The following is a 21,294-nucleotide window of genomic DNA, read 5'->3' on the forward strand; positions in this document are numbered from 1 at the left end:
CTGAAAGGAAAATTGAGTGTAAAATACTGCATATCTGCCCTGCACACACATACTTTAAATGCAGACTTATACAGGCTCCTCTGTCCATTCATTAATGTCTGACTTGGAAGTTTCATTCACACCATCCTAGAGGCAATCTCATTTGGAGGGCATCACAGTAAAGGAATCAATAATGCTATTGATATCTGTGAAATACTTCTTATTTGTTTCCTTAAAACCAATTGTGTTTTCAGAATCATGTGAAAATATTTACAGCATCTGTCAGAGAAAATAGATGGCAATATCTGTGATTGTCTTCAGGACTACATTAAATCTTGGCTGGCTAGAAATGCTTGGCTGGCTAGAAAACAACAGAACTGCAGAAGCCATTCTATTAACATTGGGATGAATAAGTGTGTCTGATTCTTAATTAGTTTAATTCACTTTGGAAATGGATTAGGTTCATTTGGAATAAAGCACTCTTATTCTGGAATAAGAGCATCCACACATGGAATTAATCAAGAACAGTTAATCTACTTTAAATTTGCACCCTACCTCAATCGGATTAATTTTTATATGTACACAAGTCCTTGGAGTGCCCTTCCTTGTATAGTAAACAAAAAAAGGAAAATTATAAACAAACTGTAGCAAGGTCTTCCATAACATGTGATTATTTGAGCAGCTGGAATGAAACCAAGGATGCATTCTCCACCAAGAGCAAGTAAGACTTTTTAAGGTTTTGAGAAATGAGGGAGTAGATGCTGTGTTGATTGGTAATGGACTGAAGACCTTTAATCACTTGATTACTATTTTGAACCTAGCTCAAATAACTAATGATTAAGAGCTGTTTTCATCTGACAGGTTGGCACTATTAGAAAAAGCAAGTGAACAAGAGAGAGAGAAAGAGAGAGAGGAGTAATCCCACAGTATTCTTGTCAGCAAGTTAAAGAAGTATGGGCTGGATGAATGCACTATAAGGTGGGTAGAAAGTTGGCTAGATTGTCGGGCTCAACGGGTAGTGATCAATGGCTCCATGTCTAGTTGGCAGCCGGTGTCAAGTGGAGTGCCCCAGGGGTCGGTCCTGGGACCGGTTTTGTTCAATATCTTCATAAATGATCTGGAGGATGGTGTGGATTGCACTCTCAGCAAATTTGCGGATGATACTAAACTGGGAGGAGTGGTAGATACGCTGGAGGGCAGGGATAGGATACAGAGGGACCTAGACAAATTGGAGGATTGGGCCAAAAGAAATCTGATGAAGTTCAATAAGGATAAGTGCAGGGTCCTGCACTTAGGACGGAAGAACCCAATGCACAGCTACAGACTAGGGACCGAATGGCTAGGCAGCAGTTCTGTGGAAAAGGACCTAGGGGTGACAGTGGACGAGAAGCTGGATATGAGTCAGCAGTGTGCCCTTGTTGCCAAGAAGGCCAATGGCATTTTGGGATGTATAAGTAGGGGCATAGCGAGCAGATTGAGGGACGTGATCGTCCCCCTCTATTCGACATTGGTGAGGCCTCATCTGGAGTACTGTGTCCAGTTTTGGGCCCCACACTACAAGAAGGATGCAGATAAATTGGAGAGAGTCCAGCGAAGGGCAACAAAAATGATTAGGGGTCTAGAACACATGACTCATGAGGAGAGGCTGAGGGAACTGGGATTGTTTAGTCTGCGGAAGAGAAGAATGAGGGGGGATTTGATAGCTGCTTTCAACTACCTGAGAGGTGGTTCCAGAGAGGATGGTTCTAGACTATTCTCAGTGGTAGAAGAGGACAGGACAAGGAGTAATGGTCTCAAGTTGCAGTGGGGGAGGTTTAGATTGGATATTAGGAAAAACTTTTTCACTAGGAGGGTGGTGAAACACTGGAATGTGTTGCCTAGGGAGGTGGTGGAATCTCCTTCCTTAGAAGTTTTTAAGGTCAGGCTTGACAAAGCCCTGGCTGGGATGATTTAATTGGGGATGGGTCCTGCTTTTGAGCAGGGGGTTGGACTAGATGACCTCCTGAGGTCCCTTCCAACCCTGATATTCTATGATTCTATGAGTGGATGGGCATAAAAACTCAACTACTCTATCATCTGCCAGCAGAACAACTTCCAAGGTACAGTTAATACACATTCGCTAGTAGTTCAGGGAATCTTGCATTAGCATTGACTCTGCTTGAACTGCATGCTTTCTGTGGCTAAATGGAAAGGGAAAGTTTAATCAGCACAAGTGGTTCCATCCCAGAATATCCCTGGCAGACATTGTGACTCAGAGATGTACTTCTGAGTCACAGTTTCCTTCCAAAGGATAATCATTTACTTCTGGCAAGTTAGTAGGGAGAATAGAGCAAGATTCCACTTATTCCCTGCTACTCCCTTTCCACCTTCTCTGGATAAGGAGTAAAGGGTATGCATCCCTGTTTATTGTGGATGAACAGCATGGAATAAGGATCTAGCTGGGAAGAGTATGGTATATAAAAAAAGCCTTTCGTAAAACAAATCTACCCCAGTGTTATTTTGGGGGTAGTGACTTGGGAGAGGGAATATTGGTTATCTGGTGAAGGTGTAAAAACAAAGACCAAGAACAAACCAATTGAGTCTATTGAAAACATACAGTGGTAGAATATTTGCGTTAGGATGGGATGAATGAAAGCAGCAGTTTATTCTTGTCTTACATACATGGCACAACATACAGAGCTGGCACAAAAAACTTACAAAACCTCATACACCATGCTTCCTCCCAAATAACTCCTATCAAGTTACAACAGCATAAGAAATCAGTTATTTAGTTACAACAGATCTTCAGACATGGATAACCTCCCATTCAGATTTTTTTTGTAAGCTACTTAGACAAACATTATTTTACATGTTTAATATAGTACAGTATCCTTAACAGAGTTCAAGATATTCACATTGAGAATTGAATACTTTATAAAATGGCAAAATTTCTCATTTCAGGGCAGGATCACTTTTACTCCTGCCACGTCTGGTTTACGAATGGGTCACAAATCATTTTTACTCAACTTTCCAAGCTAATCATTGCTTCAAATTAAAAACAAAAATCCTATTTACAATTTTTCCAGTGTAATAAAAAGATATTTGCGTCCCACCTCCCCATTTTCCCTCCCCTGCAACAGCTGTCATTTATCTGGTAGAAATATTAACCTTTAGGCTGGTATAGAAACTTTAAGACACCCTCCTGACAACATCACATTGGATGGAAAAATGAAAGATGGCCACAACCCATGGCTGATTTTTTTAACAAAAAAAGAAAAGAGAAACTTTATTTATTTTACTGAATGAAAGGCTTTGTATCCACTAGGAACTTATGCTAAATCTCATCATTTGATCACTTTAACAGAGATGATGCACCACCTGTGAGCCAGACTATAATAACTTTACCCTTGTTTTAGTTGTACCTTATATTACATAACACCCCATTGACTTCACTGGAATTACTTGTGTAACATTCTTTTTTGACATTAGTAAGGATATTGCAGTCTGGCTCTATAATACTACTATCTTTGGGCTAGATTCTATCACCCTTAATTATACTGAATAGTTACTTACTCCATAAACAGTCCCATTGATGGGACTATTTATGATTAAGATACTACTGTATGGTCTTGATCCAAAGACCACTAAGTCAATGGAATTTTTTCTTTTGACTTAGTGGGCATTGGCTCAGGCCCTGTTTGTATAAGGTTAGCAAACGTTAGCCCTGAAGTAGATAATCCATGTCTAAACAAACAAAAAGTTTCTATTCTTTTGTACAAGCTATATGAATTTTTTTTACACTAAGTGTTGTCATTAAAAGCATGTTGTTTTGAAAATGCATTTTTATAGAACTTTATAAACATTGAGATATCAAACACATTCTCAAAGCTGGATAAAGTACTGACACAAAACCTGAAAGAACCTAAATAGAATTCTTCCAGTAGTATTTTTCTTTCTTTCTTGCATATTTAACATTCCAGCCTCCTCCACTTGTCATTTTATGGCCAAATTATGGTCCCAGTGAAGCCAGCAAAACTCCTATAGACTTCAAGGATTTGGCCTTCACTGACAGTCTAATACAATACGAATTGTTAAAATGTTTTCATCATTGGCCCTATTCTGCCACTGTTCTTCACACTGAGTAATACCTTAATTCATAAACAGTCTCATTCATTTCAGTGGCATTACTTGTGAAGGAGGAGGTACTCAGTCTGAGCAAGGGTATCAGAAACTGACCCTGAATTTTTTAATCCTTATTTCCACCACTAACAGTTCTTTAAAAATATTCTTCTTTACAAAGCTTGTCATTCAAAAGGATCATGGGACAAATATTTGCAGACAACACTGTATAAGAAATCAATGTACCCAGTGTAAACATAAATAAGATTCACAGGGCTCAAATGTTTTATTTATATACTTGTGTACTTTGTGTTACACTTATTCCCCCAATCTGGCATTGTGATCACAGTTTAAATCACTTGGTACATACATGTGGCATACTACAGTGAAATCATGTTACTTCCCTCCCCTTTCCCATTTTTTAATACAATCAGCCATGGGCACATGAAAGTGATTTAAATGAAATGCTACTTTAAAATTGTTCATCTAAGATGATTTAGCATGTGTATCTGGGCCTCAATCCTATACATATCTGTTTCATTTTATACTCTGTAAGTAGTCTTATTGATTTCATTGGGACTACTCACAGTTCATAAAGTTAAACACACATGTATGTTTTAATGGGATTGGGGCTTTGATTTCTGCCATACAATACAATTTGTGGGGGGGCGGGTTATTTTGGGTTTTGGTTTTTTTTCTGAGTGAAGCAAATAGAAAAAAAACATGGAGACAAGTTTATTTCAGATATTTCCAATGTTTTTAAAATATAACAAGTGAAAGACCATTCATTGTAATATACTTCACATTTCATTGCCTTGGTAAAAATGTTTTACCTTCATTAGAAATGCTCAGTTTGTGTCCTGGGTGTGGGGCAGGTGAGGGGAGGAATTGCAGGCCATACTTAAAACACAAATCCTAACCGTATTGTAACATGTGCATACCTATACCCGAGCCCTTTTTATAAAACTATTAGTTTTAATTCATTTGCTACTTTAACACATACTTATTTCATCCATTGTAATAATAATAATAATAATTAATAAAAAACCCCAAACGTAAAAGACTATACAATATTTCACACACATAACAACTATTTGCACTTGATGTGATATGCAAAGCAAGTTGTTGAAAATGTCTTGTATTTTGGTTGATCAAAGTATAAGTACCCTAAACTTATGAAAATTGGTTGAATTTCTATAAGAGAAGATTTCTGATACAATGGTAAACCAAATAAAATACTCTTCCTGCCTCTCACGCATTCCCAATTTTTAGACTTAAAAAAAAAGTCTGTCCCTAGATCTAGCAATATATATTAATGAGGTTATCATTTCTGCATGGAGTAGTAATCTACAGTTTCCAGTGATTTATTCATAACAGATAGACTGCTCTTATTGAAGTTTGCACTGCTTCACAAGTCTATTACTATGTAAACTCCAGCAGAATATGAATATCATATGAAATTATGTCAAGTTTCTATGAATTAGAAAGACCTTTGTTTAATGTGAAAATTTAGTTATCTTCTGTTCTGATAGTTCACTCCAGTTTTAACAAAAAAATGTCTTGTTGTTACAAGCCTGTAATTATGCATCATACAGAAAGAAAATTGCTCCTTGCCTATGGAAATATTTGTTAAGTTCCAACCCATTTCTAGGCTGCTAACCATCACACAGCATATGCCACTTGGCAATTTGTCTCCTAGGATATTCACAAATTTCCTTCCAGTGCTCTCCACTTGTTCCTTCTGCTGAAGCTCCCAGGGTTAACCGGCCAATAATCTCATTCCTGGACCCTCTATCTGAATCCAAAACCAAAAATTCAATGCTGATATCTTCAAGGCCCTCACAAGGAATGTCAAAGACAAACAATTCATTGAATACTGCATTGGGGGTGCATTTCTTCACATGGGTTTTCTTTTTAGAGATTCTCTTCTTAGCATGGTAGAGGTTCACTTTTACATAAGGATCTGCAATGACAAGCAAAAAAAACCCACAAGACTATTGACTGTTGTCCGACAGCAATTCATGGATCATGTAAATGGTAAAATATATTCTACCAACATAATGACTATATGATGAGGTGTTGCCACAAACAAATAGATGTTGAAAAAAGGTCTCAATTGTAAAACTTTACCCTAAGTGACAACTGCAAGCTTTGTTGTCTTTTATTTTTTAATTAAACTATGAATCTTGAACAACTGAAGCATAACTGATAAATGTTAGATCTGGTTCATTATTACAGCATGAAGGAAAAAATTCTATTTGCCTATTGGCAGAAATGCAAAACTCTCTGTATTTATGTTTAATATGAATTAGTTATTCACACTTATTTGTATAGAATAAGCCACATCTTAATGAGAATTGTGCAAGCAAATATATAGGAGAAAAAAAATCTTTAAGGAATGGTTGAATGGACAGAATGTATTCCATTTTTTTCAAAAAGAAAAGGAGTACTTGTGGCACCTTAGAGACTCACCAATTTATTTGAGCATAAGCTTTCGTGAGCTACAGCTCACTTCATTGGATGCACGAAAGCTTATGCTCAAATAAATTGGTTAGTCTCTAAGGTGCCATAAGTACTCCTTTTCTTTTTGCGAATACAGACTAACACGGCTGTTACTCTGAAACCTTCCATTTTTTTGTAACTCCAGTGTACTCCAGTGATTTTAATGGGCTTGATTAACTTGACCCCATACAATTTAATTTGGTTATTTTGAACCAGCAACTCCAGATGCGGAGCTGGATTTGTTGGTAGGCTATATACACCCAAGCTTAAGCAAGTTGATGACTGTGTTGCAACATTGCAGCAGCATGAAGTAGCCAATTCAAAAGGTTAAATTTGGTCCATATTTTATTAGTCCTGTTAATTGACCTAACGTGTGTTTTTTAAACAGCTTTCAAGTTTCGCTTGACTCTTCTTCCATTGAATTCATTGAGAGTTCTACCATTGATCAGAACTAAACACAAATCCCATTTAGAGTTGTTGGGCTGAGGACATCAAATTGGAAGAGCTGGATGATGACAAAGTTACTTGTCCATTTGGCCTGATGGTATATTTTGCAGAAATAAAGAAACAAAGATTGTATTGCACATATTCAAGTGCAGTATGACAGTGACAAAGTGTGTTAAAATGTATTTCCACTTTCATACTATACTTTCATAGTTAGCCAAAACTTTAGGAATAAACCTCAAATATTTAAATAATTAACTGGCCTTTTGAAGCACAAACGCCCCAGCATTCTGTATATCAAAATCAATACCCATCAAAGTGCCATATAGTGCTCTTGATCTCCGGCCAAATAAACATTGTTGGTTAACATATCCCAACCATAGACACATCTAAAGTGTCCAGTTTGCTTCTCCCGTATCTATCAGCAGCCTTTTATACCACTGACCAGGAGGTTTTGTTGAGATGCTGGGGCATCATATAAGTGGTTTATAGAGTCTCCTGAGTGACTCACTTCCTATCTTGCTGAGAAGGTAAAGGTGAGCGGTAAAAGTGAGAGGGGTTCTCCCATGCAGGGAATCACAGGAGTCTATTTGTCATGATTGGCATCTGATTACCTGAGAGACCTCCTTTCTCCCTGGCCCATGTTGACACAACAGAGATCAGAAGAGATGCTAAAGGCAAAGATCCCTTTCTGAAGCATCTTCAGCTTTGAACGATGGGCCTGGAAGTGTACTTAGTAGGCTGACACATCTTTTCCCTTGGGCATTCAGGAGGAGTTGTGTTGAGGGTTGAAGAGGATTTTATTTTATGCTCAGAAGAACAACCCATTGCATTTTATTGTGAAATTAAACCATGACAGGGGGCCCAGTGGTTGGATATGCCCTTACTTATGACTCTCTTCAAATATATTGAATACATATACTATAGTGTCTGTCTGTGTCTGTGTGTATCTACCATTGGCTTCAATGAACGTTCCATAAAAAGAAACAGTAGCATAATAGAGCCATGAAAATAGATTGCAAAACCTGCTTTTCCTTAGTGCATCCCAAGGACACTGCATTACAATGCACAAATATCGTGTTACAAGTGACTTATCTTACATTGCAAATACCATGTAATGAGCCATATTGAGGGCTAATGTGACTTCCCTGGAGCTATGTTGAATTACACCAGCTGAGGGGCTGTCTCAGAAATAAACCCCTGTAAATTACTTATTTACAATAAAACTATAATTCTGCAGTATTTCCCAACAAAATATCCTGCTCATGTCAGAGGAGTCCTACAGAAGAAAAGGGCAAAACTCATTGACTTCATTGGGAAGAGGACTTCTTCCATATTAACTGCTAGGCCACTTAATTTCTGGGCACATACTATATAGGAACAAGCTTATAACATTTGTGACTTGGAATGTAAAGTATTACTTGTCTCTGTGAATAAAGTAAGAGTGAATTGCAGATCATACAGTCCATGAATACATGGGTGATAACAGAGGCACTATGTTTAATCTGTAAACACCCAGGCTCAGTATGGTTTTTACACTTCTGCTTACTCCACAGTCATAAATAAAGACATTACCTGATAATCCTGAAACGTCAGCTTTGGGTAGGTGCCTGGCTTTTAAAACAACCACGGTTAGAGTGTTTGTTGTAGATTGGTAACAGAGAGAGATCAGTAATTCTCCACGCCCAGATGACTTCTGAGGAAATGAAAAGAGAACCTTTATGGACAAATATCTTGGCCAATATCTTGGCTATGAATTGGAGTCATTAGTACACTTTTTGAAAATGTCATATGAGACCAGATGTTGGAGCACCTTGGAGTAGCTCTAAAGGAGCTATTTATTATTATTTATTATTATTTATTATCATTTATTATTATTAGGAGTAGAATTATTAGTATTATTTATAATCATAGTGCTATGCTGCTTTATGTTACCAGACTTGATCCAGTGTATTCTGGTTACAAAACTTTGTTAATGGTTTAATGAGTGCTTGTTAGTAAACTGATTAGAAAAACAAGGTGAAAGCATAGATTGTCATGGAAGAGACCTATTAGTTCACTTGGTCTATAGTAAGATAAAGATTTAAACTGATTTTGAAACACCTACATCATAGGAAATAAATCTCAGTGAAAAGAAAAGAGTAGAAGCAGGGCTAAGATAGAAAACATCTATCAAACACATGTACTTCACCAAAATCTGCAATGAAATCTTTTGACAAATAAAGACTCAACATTTTATTGAAATGTTGTCCCTAATACGCTCTGGAGGACTACTATTTAAATGGGAGGAAGAGGAAATCAGGGTTCTGCTGCATAATTATTTAATTTGAATTTGCAAGAACAATGGTTCACTTCAAGTAAAGCAAAGAAAAGAAACAGGGACCTAAAAGGCTGAACGTCTCTGGTATGTACAGTATCAATGAGATGAGTACAGAGCTGTTGTGCTGCAGGATTAGAACTATCAAACAATGATATTGCTGATCAGAATATTGGCTGGCAGATGTTAATTCAATTTGATGTAATGCTTGATCTTTTGAAAACAATTACATTAACAGTCAATACACATGCCAAATCCTCAGAAAGGGCTGGTGGGTACAATTCAGCTGTGATGGTTTTGAAATATGTTTTCATTCTGAACCTGGATAAGAAATACAGGGTGAATTCTGGCTCCACGGAAGCCAACAGGAGTTTTGACAGATTTCAGTGGGGCCAGGATTTTGCCCATATAGCCTTCCTTTTATTAGTAGAGCTGCAGGCTATATTACAATACTTACAATACAGGACAATAATACAAAGGTCAAATAATATGTTTTAAATCAAACAATGTAGTCAACAATATGATTTTGTGACTGGTTTCAAATAAAATATTTTTGATCTTTAAGGGCTTGATCCAAAGCGCATGGCCGTCAACTGAAAAATTCCCATTGACTTCAATGAGCTTAGAGTCAAGTCATAATTGCCCATCTTCGATAGAGAATGGGGAAAACAAGCTGTGCATTCTGTTCTTGCCAGCCTGATTAATTTGGGTCAGAGCCTGCTGACCTAACATAAGTGGTCCAATTGAAGTAAATTGGACCAATTGCATAAGAAAATAGGATTTGATCCATTAGCAATTTCTTATAACAAGCTCACTGCACTGATCCCTGAATGCACTTCTATGCTTGTCTCCCCATAATGTCATCATGTAAAGCTTCTTAATGTTTGTTCTGATGAACTCTTTCCCTAGTTTTCTAAGATACTAGTAAAATAATAACATAATAATAAATAATAAAAGCACATTACTTTTTAAAAGATATTTAAAATAGATTACCCTAACATTTCTTTTGATGATCTCCCTGTTCATTAGCATCCTTCCATCAAACAATTCAATTCCTTCAAGTGGAATGAGGACTTCTCCAATGATGTCATCTCTGGAAAACCTGTCAAAGCTCAAGATCATAAAGTGAAGGATTAAATCTTGGACTTGGCTATAGGGGATCCCATAAAATGTGAAGGTTTCATCGAAAGCTGGATCTAAGGTTTTTCTCAGCACTCTGGTTTTCACCTTATGCTTCTTCTCGGGTAAGATTGTCATTTTGATGTAGGGATCAGAAGTCATTGACTGTTCATCCATTGCTGGCAATCCACGTGCTTCTTTGATGTTCACCACAAATGCCTTCTTCTCAAAGTTGTACTCTAAGGAGAAAAAGAGAGTCCCTAGCTTGTCTTGTTTCTCTTCAGAAGACAGTGAAGTGTTGGACTTTAAGCTCTCGGGGGATATTGAATCTTTCTCTCTTTCTGCAAAGTGCTTTGGAGTCAAATTCTCAAGATCTGGAGAGCCCTGGATTTTGGGGGTTGTTTTGGGGAAGTTGCCATTCAAATCTCTCTTTTCCAGGTCGAGGTGGAGAGAATTCTTTGGCATCACTGATTTGCTTTTTGTTTCACTTTTGTCATCTGCTCCAAATTTCTTCTTACTGTTAAGGTTCTCGGGATAAATGTCAACCCCCTTCAGCACATGGACAAATTTGTAGGGAGGGGTCTTGTTGGATTTGGAAGATTTACGCTGGCAGCAGATCCAAGCAAAGAGGGAGACTGTGAAGACAAGGCCAAAAGCACTAAAGATCCCAACCACTGTAGGAATTTCATCTGCAAATCAAATTAATAGTAACAAATATATAAACAGCAGTGCTTGAGATAATAATGTGATATATTAGAAAATACACTCAAAAGAGATGGCACTAGCAGCAACCTAGGCAGACTGAAATGCTTTTTCATTATACCCATTGCAAAGGATCTGTTTATATTTCACGCCACCTGCAGGTATAAATGTATAGCCACACAGCAAGAGGGACTCTTCATGTAAGTACTTTTCCATATACAGTGTAGCCAATTATTTTAATGTACTGTTCATTTCTTGTTAACAACAGAGTGATTGGGAGGAAAACAGTCAGACAAAATAATATCATTAATAATTATTCTGAAATAGCTCCTCTCTATGGGAAGTTTCTAAATTCACTTAGAACAACTAAATTGGTATGAACCCATGAGGCAAAAGCATTTTCGTCTCACTCCTGCAGCTTCTGCATTGAGTCTCCGGGATTTTGTTGCTTAAACATAATCTGAAATATTCATTACTTATATATGCCATCTGCATTTTATATTGCTCCCTGGACTGCTCTGTGTATTGAATGAGGTAAATGTTTTGTGTTCTGATCTCATAAGGGGTTAGATGTATCTCATGAAGATGCTGAGTTTAATAGAAGGGGATGGTATTCACTTTCTTAGGAGGTACTCACCTTCTTGCAGGAGTGAGTCCTTGAAACAATAATTATATATATAAAGGCTTTTTCCTGTTACCTGAACATTATGCATTCATGTTCAACTCTAAAAACAAGAAAACCCACTGTGTTGCTATCCATTAAGTATTGAACCCATACGACTATTAACCAATGTCACGGAGAATTTAAAAGCAATAGAAGGAGGGTTCTTGTTTATTTTACAATATTTCATTAGATTGTGTATTATGACAAAAAACATTAGAGCTAGATTCCTCTCCTGTGTTCATATGCATCATGCATTTGAAAATTACATTTCAAAGGGGAAAACAGTGCAAGTGCTACAATCTCACTTGGAATGTGGATAAAGTGGTTGCATATAGATTTATATCATTAGTATTTCATAAGCATGCAATGAAGGGCCACATCAGCACAACTAACTGGAAATCAAATTTGCCTTATAAGTAACAAGTTTTAACATCCCACAATATACCAGTCAGAGCTAAATCCACATCAGTGTGAGAGTGAGGAACTAATAAAATATTAATGTGATGACATTTTGTATGAATAAGGGTAATTATGGTCTTTATGTAAGAGTGCTGGTTCTTTAACACATGATTAGCAGAACTTTCTGGTTGAGAAAGAGTACAGATGTCATATAGGAGTGAGTCTGTTATGTATAGTTAAAAGCTAGGCAGATGGAACTAATTTTCACTTACTGTTACATCTCTATTTTTTTTTGTAGTGACTGAAAAAATAGCTCTATAAAGAGATATTAGGAAAGAAACTTCCAGAAGCTAAAGGGTTAGGCCTGGCTTTACATTTCTTCCAAGAGTTGAGTCATTTTCCCTTCTACTCTTATTCTGTATCATTCATTATAGTTAAATGTAAGAACTCAATAAAATGATATATATGATCAATAAGTGAATTCATTTTTTTTAAAGTTAAGCATGTGGCACTGAGTTTAGACAATTCCTCAGGGTTCAGAAATGGAAAATATATAAGATGCAATAGGAGAAAACGAGGTAGGTATCATAATTATTAGCACAGCTTAAACCGGTTTTAAGCATCAGTTTGCATTTTTGTAGCACTTTTCATTAGATCACATTTAGACAGACTTTATAAAAGTGTGAATAATAATGTTACATCTACAGCTTCTGGTAGCATTGAATGGACAAAATTGGTACTTAAAATTAATTATCTTAATTAAATCAGTCATCAGGTGAGCAAGATGTCACAAATGTAGTTAGAAAAACCCAGGTGATGGGTCGGGGGGGGGGGGAGGGAGATGAAATGGTAAATATCATTGCTATACATTTACTTCAATTAGATAACAACCTGTGTTTGTTGCTATTTTCACATGGCAAGTCAATTGTCCAGCCATTCAGAAAAGCCAGATTTCTTTGAAATGCTGTTTATTAATACTAGAGCAGATTCTGATCTCAGTAACACAGATGTACATCTGGATTCACTCTACTTAAATCAAGGGAGTGATTTCAGATTTTCTTTACTATTTACTAGAGTAAATATTTTGTAAAGGATAGTTCAGAAACATTTTCTTTTATAAACTCTAAGTAAAGATACATATGTATTTACACACCTATTTATATGAATGTTTCTGCAAATCCCTTTCTGTAATAAAGTTAATCCTATATTCAACAGAAAAAATGTTGAATTTAAAACTCTCTATTAGTATTATTATCCTTTTATACTAGTATCCACGGCACCTAGATTCATCCAAGGAGTAAGATGTTCATTTAAAATAAGTGGGGATATCACACATTCACTCACCTAGCAACATCAATTAAAAGAGCATATGTATCTGTGGATAAGATTTTATATGCCCCCCTCTTTAAGAAGACGGGGTGAAAGCTATTCCAAGAGTATATTGAGCAAGGATTTGATCTTTAGCATGGAATATACTTGAACAACGCAACTCTGGGCTATACTATCTTTCCTCGAGATAGAGGAAATAATCAAGGCATCAGTGATACACAAAAAAGGCTTAATGCTTGCCAGCGCCTGGGCTGCAAAAACAACAACAACAAAAAAAAGAAAATTACACATCTATGAACTTCAAAGACATAAAACAAAACAAAACAAAAGATGCGAGTGCTCAAAGGATTCCTCTGAAAGAGAAATAAGGAAGCTGAGGAGCCAGGTCAGACGAGATTACATGCATACCCTTAGTTACAGCGCGCCCAAGACCATGAAATGGAACGTTCATACAAACGCCCAGCCAGCTCTCGGGCTTCAGGGTGGAAATTGCCTGACATTATAAGTTTGAGAAGGAACTTGCTTACCAAATTCGTCTCTGTTCGCTGAAATCGGAGCCATTTTTGCTGCGTGCTCTGTCCGAGGTACTGAAAAGCACTTCCTCTCCTTAGCCCAGCTCTTAGCTTGCACAAACCCAGCGGAGCCCTCTTTTCCAGCGTGATGAAAACACAAACATGAAAGATCGGGATGGTTTCGGAGGAGGAGGAGGAGGCTGTAAGGGGGGGAGGGGAGGGAGCTTTTAGACCTTCCCTTTTCACAGTGACTTGCAACCCCCTTCCTGTTTTGGCTCTTCTGAGTAGATCGACTCCGAGACTGAAGACGTGGTTGAAACCCAAATTGACGCAATCCTGACGCTACAGGGCTGAAATCAGCACCTTCCCCCCGCACCCCTCCACCCAACCGCTCCTGGGGATTCAGCACACACTCATCAATTATTTTAACTGCTCTGCTGCAGGAGATTAGCTCACATTCTCAGCCTGTCACAGACAGAGATGCTAATTCCTACAGCCAAACATGCCCTTGTTTAATCCACAGCCCTGTTATGTTTCATTAAGTATTGTTTATTAATTTGATATCCAGGTTGCAATGATGCAGTAGACGATGCAAAGTCTTAGGGTCAAACGACCCAACTCCAATTTCAGGGATGTGTTTTCACTGTATTTGATACCATGCACATGATGGATCGGAATCACTAAATGTCTGTGTCTACTGCCCCTTCCCCCTTGGAAGTGCAAGAACATAGTTGTTCTCTTTTCCCGACCTGCCTTCGGGTCTGGGTAAAAGCTCGATCTTCCTGTCAATTTAGAACCTAAGGCTCCCGGATTGTACTGTAAGAAAAAGTCTGATGCTAAAACACCCACAACTCCCCCTGAATCTGCAACAGTGCTGCAAAACCTGGCACTTGAATCCTGCTGGATCCAACCAACTTTTGGCTCCCATCCCAAATTCTGCTGCATAAATGGAGACCGAGTGAAGATACTCCTGCTACAACAACACAATCCAGAGACAGATGGATAGTGCTCCAGATCCCTGGATCTTGATCCCGACATTTTTTATCCCCCACCCTGCAAATGCTGCTGCTTAACGACAGTACGAATGTAGCTGCTTCTAACTCCAGCAACATCAATCAATCTGAGAGGCTGGACGAGTCAGTCTGTGGTGCTGATAAGCCCAATTCCACTTCCTAAACAAAGATCATGTTTAGCTGCTCCTGCTGCACTTTAACTTTCCTGCCCCTGCCCTCCACACCACCTCTTCACACACACTGCAGCTGTTCCACAGAAACTCAAATCCAGGATGGGGACTCTACTGGATCTTACCAAATTTTGGCCACAAACTCATAAATGATACTATAAAAATAGACTATAGTGGTGCCTCAACTATACCACCTACAAAAATCTGGACAGCCGCACATGCTGGTGTAAGAATGTGGCAAAAACTGTCATTTGACTCCTCTATTTATTTTGACAGTGCAATTTGGGTGTTCAAAGACAGGCAGGATCCAGGTACATCCAGCTTTTGACTTTCCTTCCCTTACTTTTGTTCATGACAACTTTTTAATTTTATTTTGGCCATCTAACATTTAGACTTGTTCAAATGTAAGAGCATGGAAATAATTACATTTGATTTTATACTCCAGAGCAGACTGACAGGCTTCCAACCATGATCAAAATATGCTGGATCTTTAAACAAATTTAACTGGAGAACATATGGATGCTATCCCTGATCCAGTATCAATAGGGCTTTTTTCCCCCCTGATGAAGTCTGGAAGAATCTCTGTTGATATACACAGGGATTACCAAGCACATGGAACTGCCAATTATTAACTGTCAAAGGTTTCCTTCCCTTCTGGTTTCTTAAAAATCATGAAACACAGGAAGGCACCATGTAAAAGGCTGTTACACAGTTTGCAAGTTTTGTAGTGGCCGAGGACCACTTTCATACAATGTCAGGGTTGGAAGAGACCTCAGGAGGTCATCTAGTCCAACCTGCTGCTCAAAGCAGGACCAATCCCCAGTATCTGGCCCAGACCCCTCAAGGATTGAACTCAGAACCCTGGGTTTAGCAGGCCAATGCTCAAACCACTGAGCTATCCCTCCCTTTCAGCATTGAGTCTCTTTCCCAGAATGGAAACTCTGGTAAAATGGAGGGGTGGGGATGGGCAAGAAAGAGTTGTTTTTTTTACAAAGTACAAGGTAGTTCAGCCATTTTCCTTCCTGCCTTCCCCCCCTTTTAAATGAGCAAAATGTGTCCTTTTTATGGATTATCAATATTATTATTTGACATTAATATTCTGGGAATGCCTAGAGACCAATCAAGTTGAGGACCCATTGTGTTGAATACTATATAAAAATATAGTAAATTACAGTCTCTACCATTATTTTTATCTCAGGTTTGTACATATATGGCTCATCCAAACATGAAAGAAGGTGTTTCTTTCACTGCCCTCACTCCCATCCTTTAGGAATAGCTAGTTTTCAAGGAGATTATGATGATTAGATAGACTGCTATTTTACATATATAAAGAATCAACTCTTTATTCCCAGAGTACACCACTTCTACGACATGGCAAAAAAGCAACACTTACATCAATCATTATCCTTCTATAGTTAATTATATGGCTCCACTTAGTACAGTATATGTGTCACAGAAAATACCTAAGAAGCAGGTTGAGCATTGGGATGCTGGCAAACCTGGAGACAGATGTGCTGTTTATTCTCTGTGTTGTGCAAGCACCATCTAGTGTACACCTTAGATCCATCAGTGCCTGAGGAATAGCACACATATACACACTTATGCAAATATACATAGAACTATGCAGATAGATAATCAGCCTATTTCCATGTTGTATATAAATCAAATGGCAGAAAAATGGTCGCCTGTTCTATTTGTTAACTCCCTTCCTTTCAGCTGAGCCCCACCCAAGTAATGGGTACTTTTTCTCTCCTTGTGGTTGAAGATTCTTAGGAATGCTTTCCTGTCCTGAGAAAACACACTGAAGGTTTCAGCAGAGATTCACATTCTTAGAATACCCTTTTGTAAAAACTAGAGAGAAAGCTCATTGCTCAGTCTGCATTCCCCTCCATTAATTTAATAAGGAAACAGATGATCATGACCTGAGTGCATCAACCCCAGACACATTCAGCACAAAGTCAGGGAGAGCTGTTTGAAACCTTGGCCACTGTACTTACTTAAAATGATTTCCTGTGAAAAATGTACAGTCTAGCTGACTGCATCACAATGAGACTTTCTGTGGGTCTAGAAAACAGATCATCAATGCACAGGCATGCGCAGAACACCCTCCAGCTGCTGAGCGAGTAGGGAGTCTGGTTACTAAGCAACAGAGACCATACAGTTCCCAAAACAGATAGGCCTCAAATAAGCATTTTGGGCTGGAAAATAATGGTCTCCCCTTCCCCTCCCCACTTATCAACAAACAGTTACTGTGTTTCGGATTAAAAAGAGCTTGTGTGGAGGAGAAAAAGGCCTGGTTTCCTCCTTCAAAAACCAAAAACAATTATTATTTTAAAATATAAAATAAATATATAAAATAAATAATAAATATCAAATTATATGTAGGAGGTAAAAACAGGGAAACAGCCCTTTTCCATCCCAACAAAATCTTATCCCTGGAGCTACACGCTGATGGTATATCTACACTTGGAGCTTGGGGGTGCGATTCCCAGCTTGCATAGGCATCCCAATGAGGTCCAGGTGGGGTTTGCACTCAGGTTGGCTAGCCTGTGGCACTGCTTGCCACTGACCATGCTTCCACAGCGACAATATTTTTAGAACAGTAGCTCAGTTATGTCTATGCAAGCTGGGAACCACAGACCACAGCTTCAAGTGCAGACACAGCCAGAGGTTCACATGTTCAAATGCGGCCACTAATTGTGTAAGGCTTGATTTTTAGATTCCAGACTTGAGACATTGACTTGATTTGGTCCTGAAAGTGCTTGTTCAGCACATCTGAAAATCAGGCCAAAAAGCCAAGATTTTTAAACGTAGTAACCTAAGTTAGACCACATAAATAAGTGGCCACATTTTCAAGAATGCTGAGAACCCAGAAACCCCCACTGACTTCAAAAGAACCTTCCTAGCATTTCTGAAAATCAGGCCACTAATTTGGAAGTCTAAATATCTAGTGGTTAAATCACTAGACTAGGACTTGGGAGTGCTGATTCCAATTCCCTGCTCTGCCACAGACTTCCTGTGGGACATTGGACAAGACACAATCTATCTGTGCCTTACCTATCTGTAAAATGGGAATGATAGCACTTCTCCACATCACAGGAATATTCTGAGGATAAATACATTAACAAGTGGGAGGTGTTTAGATACTGTGGTGATGGAGGTTGCATAAATACCTAAGATAGACAGATAGCATGGATTTAGGAGCCTACATTCCTGTCTCTGAAAAAAATCAGCCTTGGTGTAAATTTGAAGCTTAGGGTATTTGTGGAAAAATATGGCCCTAGATATTTTCCCAGTATCAAGATTCTGAAGGTACAATGACTTCCTGCCTACCAGCTATTTCAGGAAAAATACATATATGCAACTTACATGCAAATACCATATAAGTAACATATGGTATGATATTGACTGTGTCTGAGACTTTTGACTAGAGTTAGTTGGAAAAATGTTTTGTTTTGTTTTTCTGTGGAAAATGTTTACTTTTTGGCAAAAATTGAAAACTTTTTTTGCAGACAAATACTGAACATTTTTGACTGAAAAACAAACAAACAACACCTTAATTTGGAAATATCACGGCAATGCCTCATGGAAGCTGTAGTTTAGAGGTGTCCATTCTGTTCTTTGTGCTGGGCTCCCTGATTGAACTACATCTCCCATGATGCAGCATGGTCTCCTCTCTCACTGAGCCATTTTGGTTTATCATGTGTGGCCTTGGCAACAGTACATATGGGGAAATGTAGTCTGGCTGGAGAAACTTTAGGGGAGAATGGGGGAATGAAACAATAAAACTACAACTTCCAGGAGGCATTGTGGAGGCATTTCCAAACTTAATTTTTTGGGCTTTTGGCCAAATGTTTTCAGTCTTCTGTCAAAAAAAAAAAGTTTCAGTTTTAAGGTGTTAGTTTTTCATTACAAAGTTTAAATTTTACACAGACAGCAGACACAGTTTGTGGGGGAAAAAACAATTTTCCATTGATAGTTTTGACAGAAATTATTTAACCAGTCCTCATTTTGACCTATATGCAAGTTGCAAGTTGTATTATGCTCCATACATATAAGTAACATATTAAAATATAACAGTTTTTATGTAGATGGGAGACATGCAAATGTGTCATTTTCATACACAATATACTATTTGTCAGAAGCATATGAATTTAACTATCAGTGCCAGGTGCACAAGAGCAGTACTGGGCAGAGCCGGGGAGGAAGGTGGCCCAACAGGTGGCTTTCACCATCTTTCCCCCCACATTCCCACAATCTCGGAGGCTGCTGGAAATTGAACCAGCCTTTGGTGCAAGTTAGAGCAGTCTTAGCACTGTTGTAACTATCACCAGTGGATAATGGCTTACCAGTCACATGTTATCAGCTAGGATTACCAGGGTGCATTTATTCTCTAGTTCCTCCCCTTCTCACACTTGACACACCCCTTCCCTTCTCCTAGCCTGCTCCATAATGCCCACCATACCAGAAGACCAGAAGCCCACCCTCCCTCAAATGAGAATTATCCTAGAAGAACCCTCATGTGCTCCCCTAGGGCAGCTATAAATCCCCTTTGTGTCAGGAGACTTAGTGGACACTCAGTATCTGGCACACAGTCTTGTGTTCCAAACTGACAAGCTCCTATTACTCAGGCTACAAGAGACAGGTCTATCTTTTTGTGTCCTGAGTTCCTGCTGACGTCAATGAATTCTTGAGTGGCTGCAAAATCCTGACACTGGAAGTGTCTCTCTCCCTCTTCTTTCTATTTGTGGTATTTTGCACAATCATTTGCTAAATATATTATGGCGTGTTCTTTACCTCCCTCTTGAGCTTTATGACCTTAATGCCATTTCATGCTGTGGAGGCAGAGAAGAGAAGGGAAAAAGGAAAGCTGTCTGTGGTGAATAAGGCATTTCCAACAATTGATTTTAAAGTGGTTGTAGGCAGAGTGCACTGGCACAGATTATCTTTCTACAGCTTCTAAAGACCAACCCTCTGGTGGTTAGAGACACAATTATGTAATGCAATATCAGGGAGCACGGCTGTGGAACTGGCTATTACTAATACTTCCTGTGATTTTTTTTTTAGGTTACTTTTTTACAGGCAATTTATTTCTTCATGCAACAGCTTTATTTTGATAATAGCTAGGCTCCACTGCTTCTGATCTGTTAAAGTTCATAGATGGTAGTGTTTGTGAGCTAGGAGAATTATTGTTGGTGTATACATTTTATTGGCTTTGCAGTACAGGACAGTCAGGGCAGCTGTTATGCTCTCAGCAAGTCTACAGGAATCCTGGGAAAGGGAATACTTTTTCACCTTGGTGGCCTTGGCCTGTTGAGGATAAGTAGGCTGTATTCTCTCTTCCACCACAGCATTTTATACCCAAGATGTTGTATCTAGGAAACAGACTCAAAGTCATATCAGTGACAAATATATTTTCCTTGTACTTATTTTTTAAATCAATTACAAATACTAATTGAAGGGAAGAAAAAGGTACAATCTAGGTTCTCCAAAGGGGCCAGATGAGAGTCTATAATTGGGAACCTCATTCCATTTGGCTGCTTTGTAAATCCCAGCCTTAGTTGACAGCTCAGCTAGCACAGTGGCCTAAGTTAAGTGTCAGTAACTTGGATCACTGGTAAATAAATCAGGATCAAAAATGAAAGGGAGACATTTCTTTCCATTTTGAAGCACAAGAGAAAAGAGACGAGGATAATAATATAAAGCTAAATCCCGAAGTACTTACCAGGGTCCTGAATATCTTTCCAACACTTATGCATATGCTTAACTTTATACATGTGACTCCCACTGAGTTCTTTAGGACTGAAATTAAGCACAAGCATTGATATTTATAGGATGTAGCCCTTAATTTTAAATCACTCCTTGCTTTGGTAAAACTCCCATTGAGAATCCAATCCTGCAAGGTAGATATGCTGAACACACTCAGATCTCACAGTAGTTGAGTAAGGATTTCAGGATCTAACACATACAGAATATGGTAAGAAAATAACCAATACAGAATAAAACATATTGAAATCTAATAGCATTGAAATTTCAATGGGACAAT

The 21,294-nt window shown here is 38.4% G+C and overlaps 1 protein-coding gene across 2 annotated transcripts; it reads right to left on the minus strand.

Annotated features, from left to right (window-relative positions):
- Nucleotides 1–2,587: 2,587 nt before the first annotated feature.
- On the minus strand, nucleotides 2,588–14,362 carry SYT4 (synaptotagmin 4). Of its 2 annotated transcripts, none has more exons than XM_084628208.1 (4): nucleotides 14,081–14,362; nucleotides 10,334–11,094; nucleotides 8,599–8,719; nucleotides 2,588–6,040 (listed from the first exon to the last, which is right to left on the minus strand). In XM_084628208.1, the coding sequence occupies exons 1-4, from the start codon at nucleotides 14,112–14,114 to the stop codon at nucleotides 5,733–5,735; spliced, it is 1,224 nt and encodes a 407-aa protein (XP_084484334.1). In that variant the 5' UTR covers nucleotides 14,115–14,362; the 3' UTR covers nucleotides 2,588–5,732. The 2 variants fall into 2 exon arrangements, with proteins under 2 accessions (XP_084484334.1, XP_084484333.1); XM_084628207.1 differs by having other exon boundaries at nucleotides 10,334–11,148; nucleotides 14,081–14,361.
- Between the last annotated feature and the right edge of the window lie 6,932 nt (nucleotides 14,363–21,294).

This window comes from Lepidochelys olivacea (assembly GCF_965140295.1).
Source record: "Lepidochelys olivacea isolate rLepOli2 genome assembly, chromosome: 5".
NCBI lineage: Eukaryota > Metazoa > Chordata > Testudines > Cheloniidae > Lepidochelys > Lepidochelys olivacea.

What these genes read in the sequence shown, in the direction of transcription:
- SYT4 (XM_084628207.1), bottom strand. Translation starts at nt 14,114, where the DNA reads ATGGCTCCGATTTCAGCGAACAGAGACGAATTTG. An exon ending in TCATCAAAAGAAATGTTAGG is followed by an intron (nt 8,720 to 10,333) that starts GTAATCTATTTT and finishes TCATTTCCTCAG; the next exon opens with AAGTCATCTGGGCGTGGAGA. An exon ending in TGACGTTTCAGGATTATCAG is followed by an intron (nt 6,041 to 8,598) that starts GTAATGTCTTTA and finishes TTGTCATTGCAG; the next exon opens with ATCCTTATGTAAAAGTGAAC.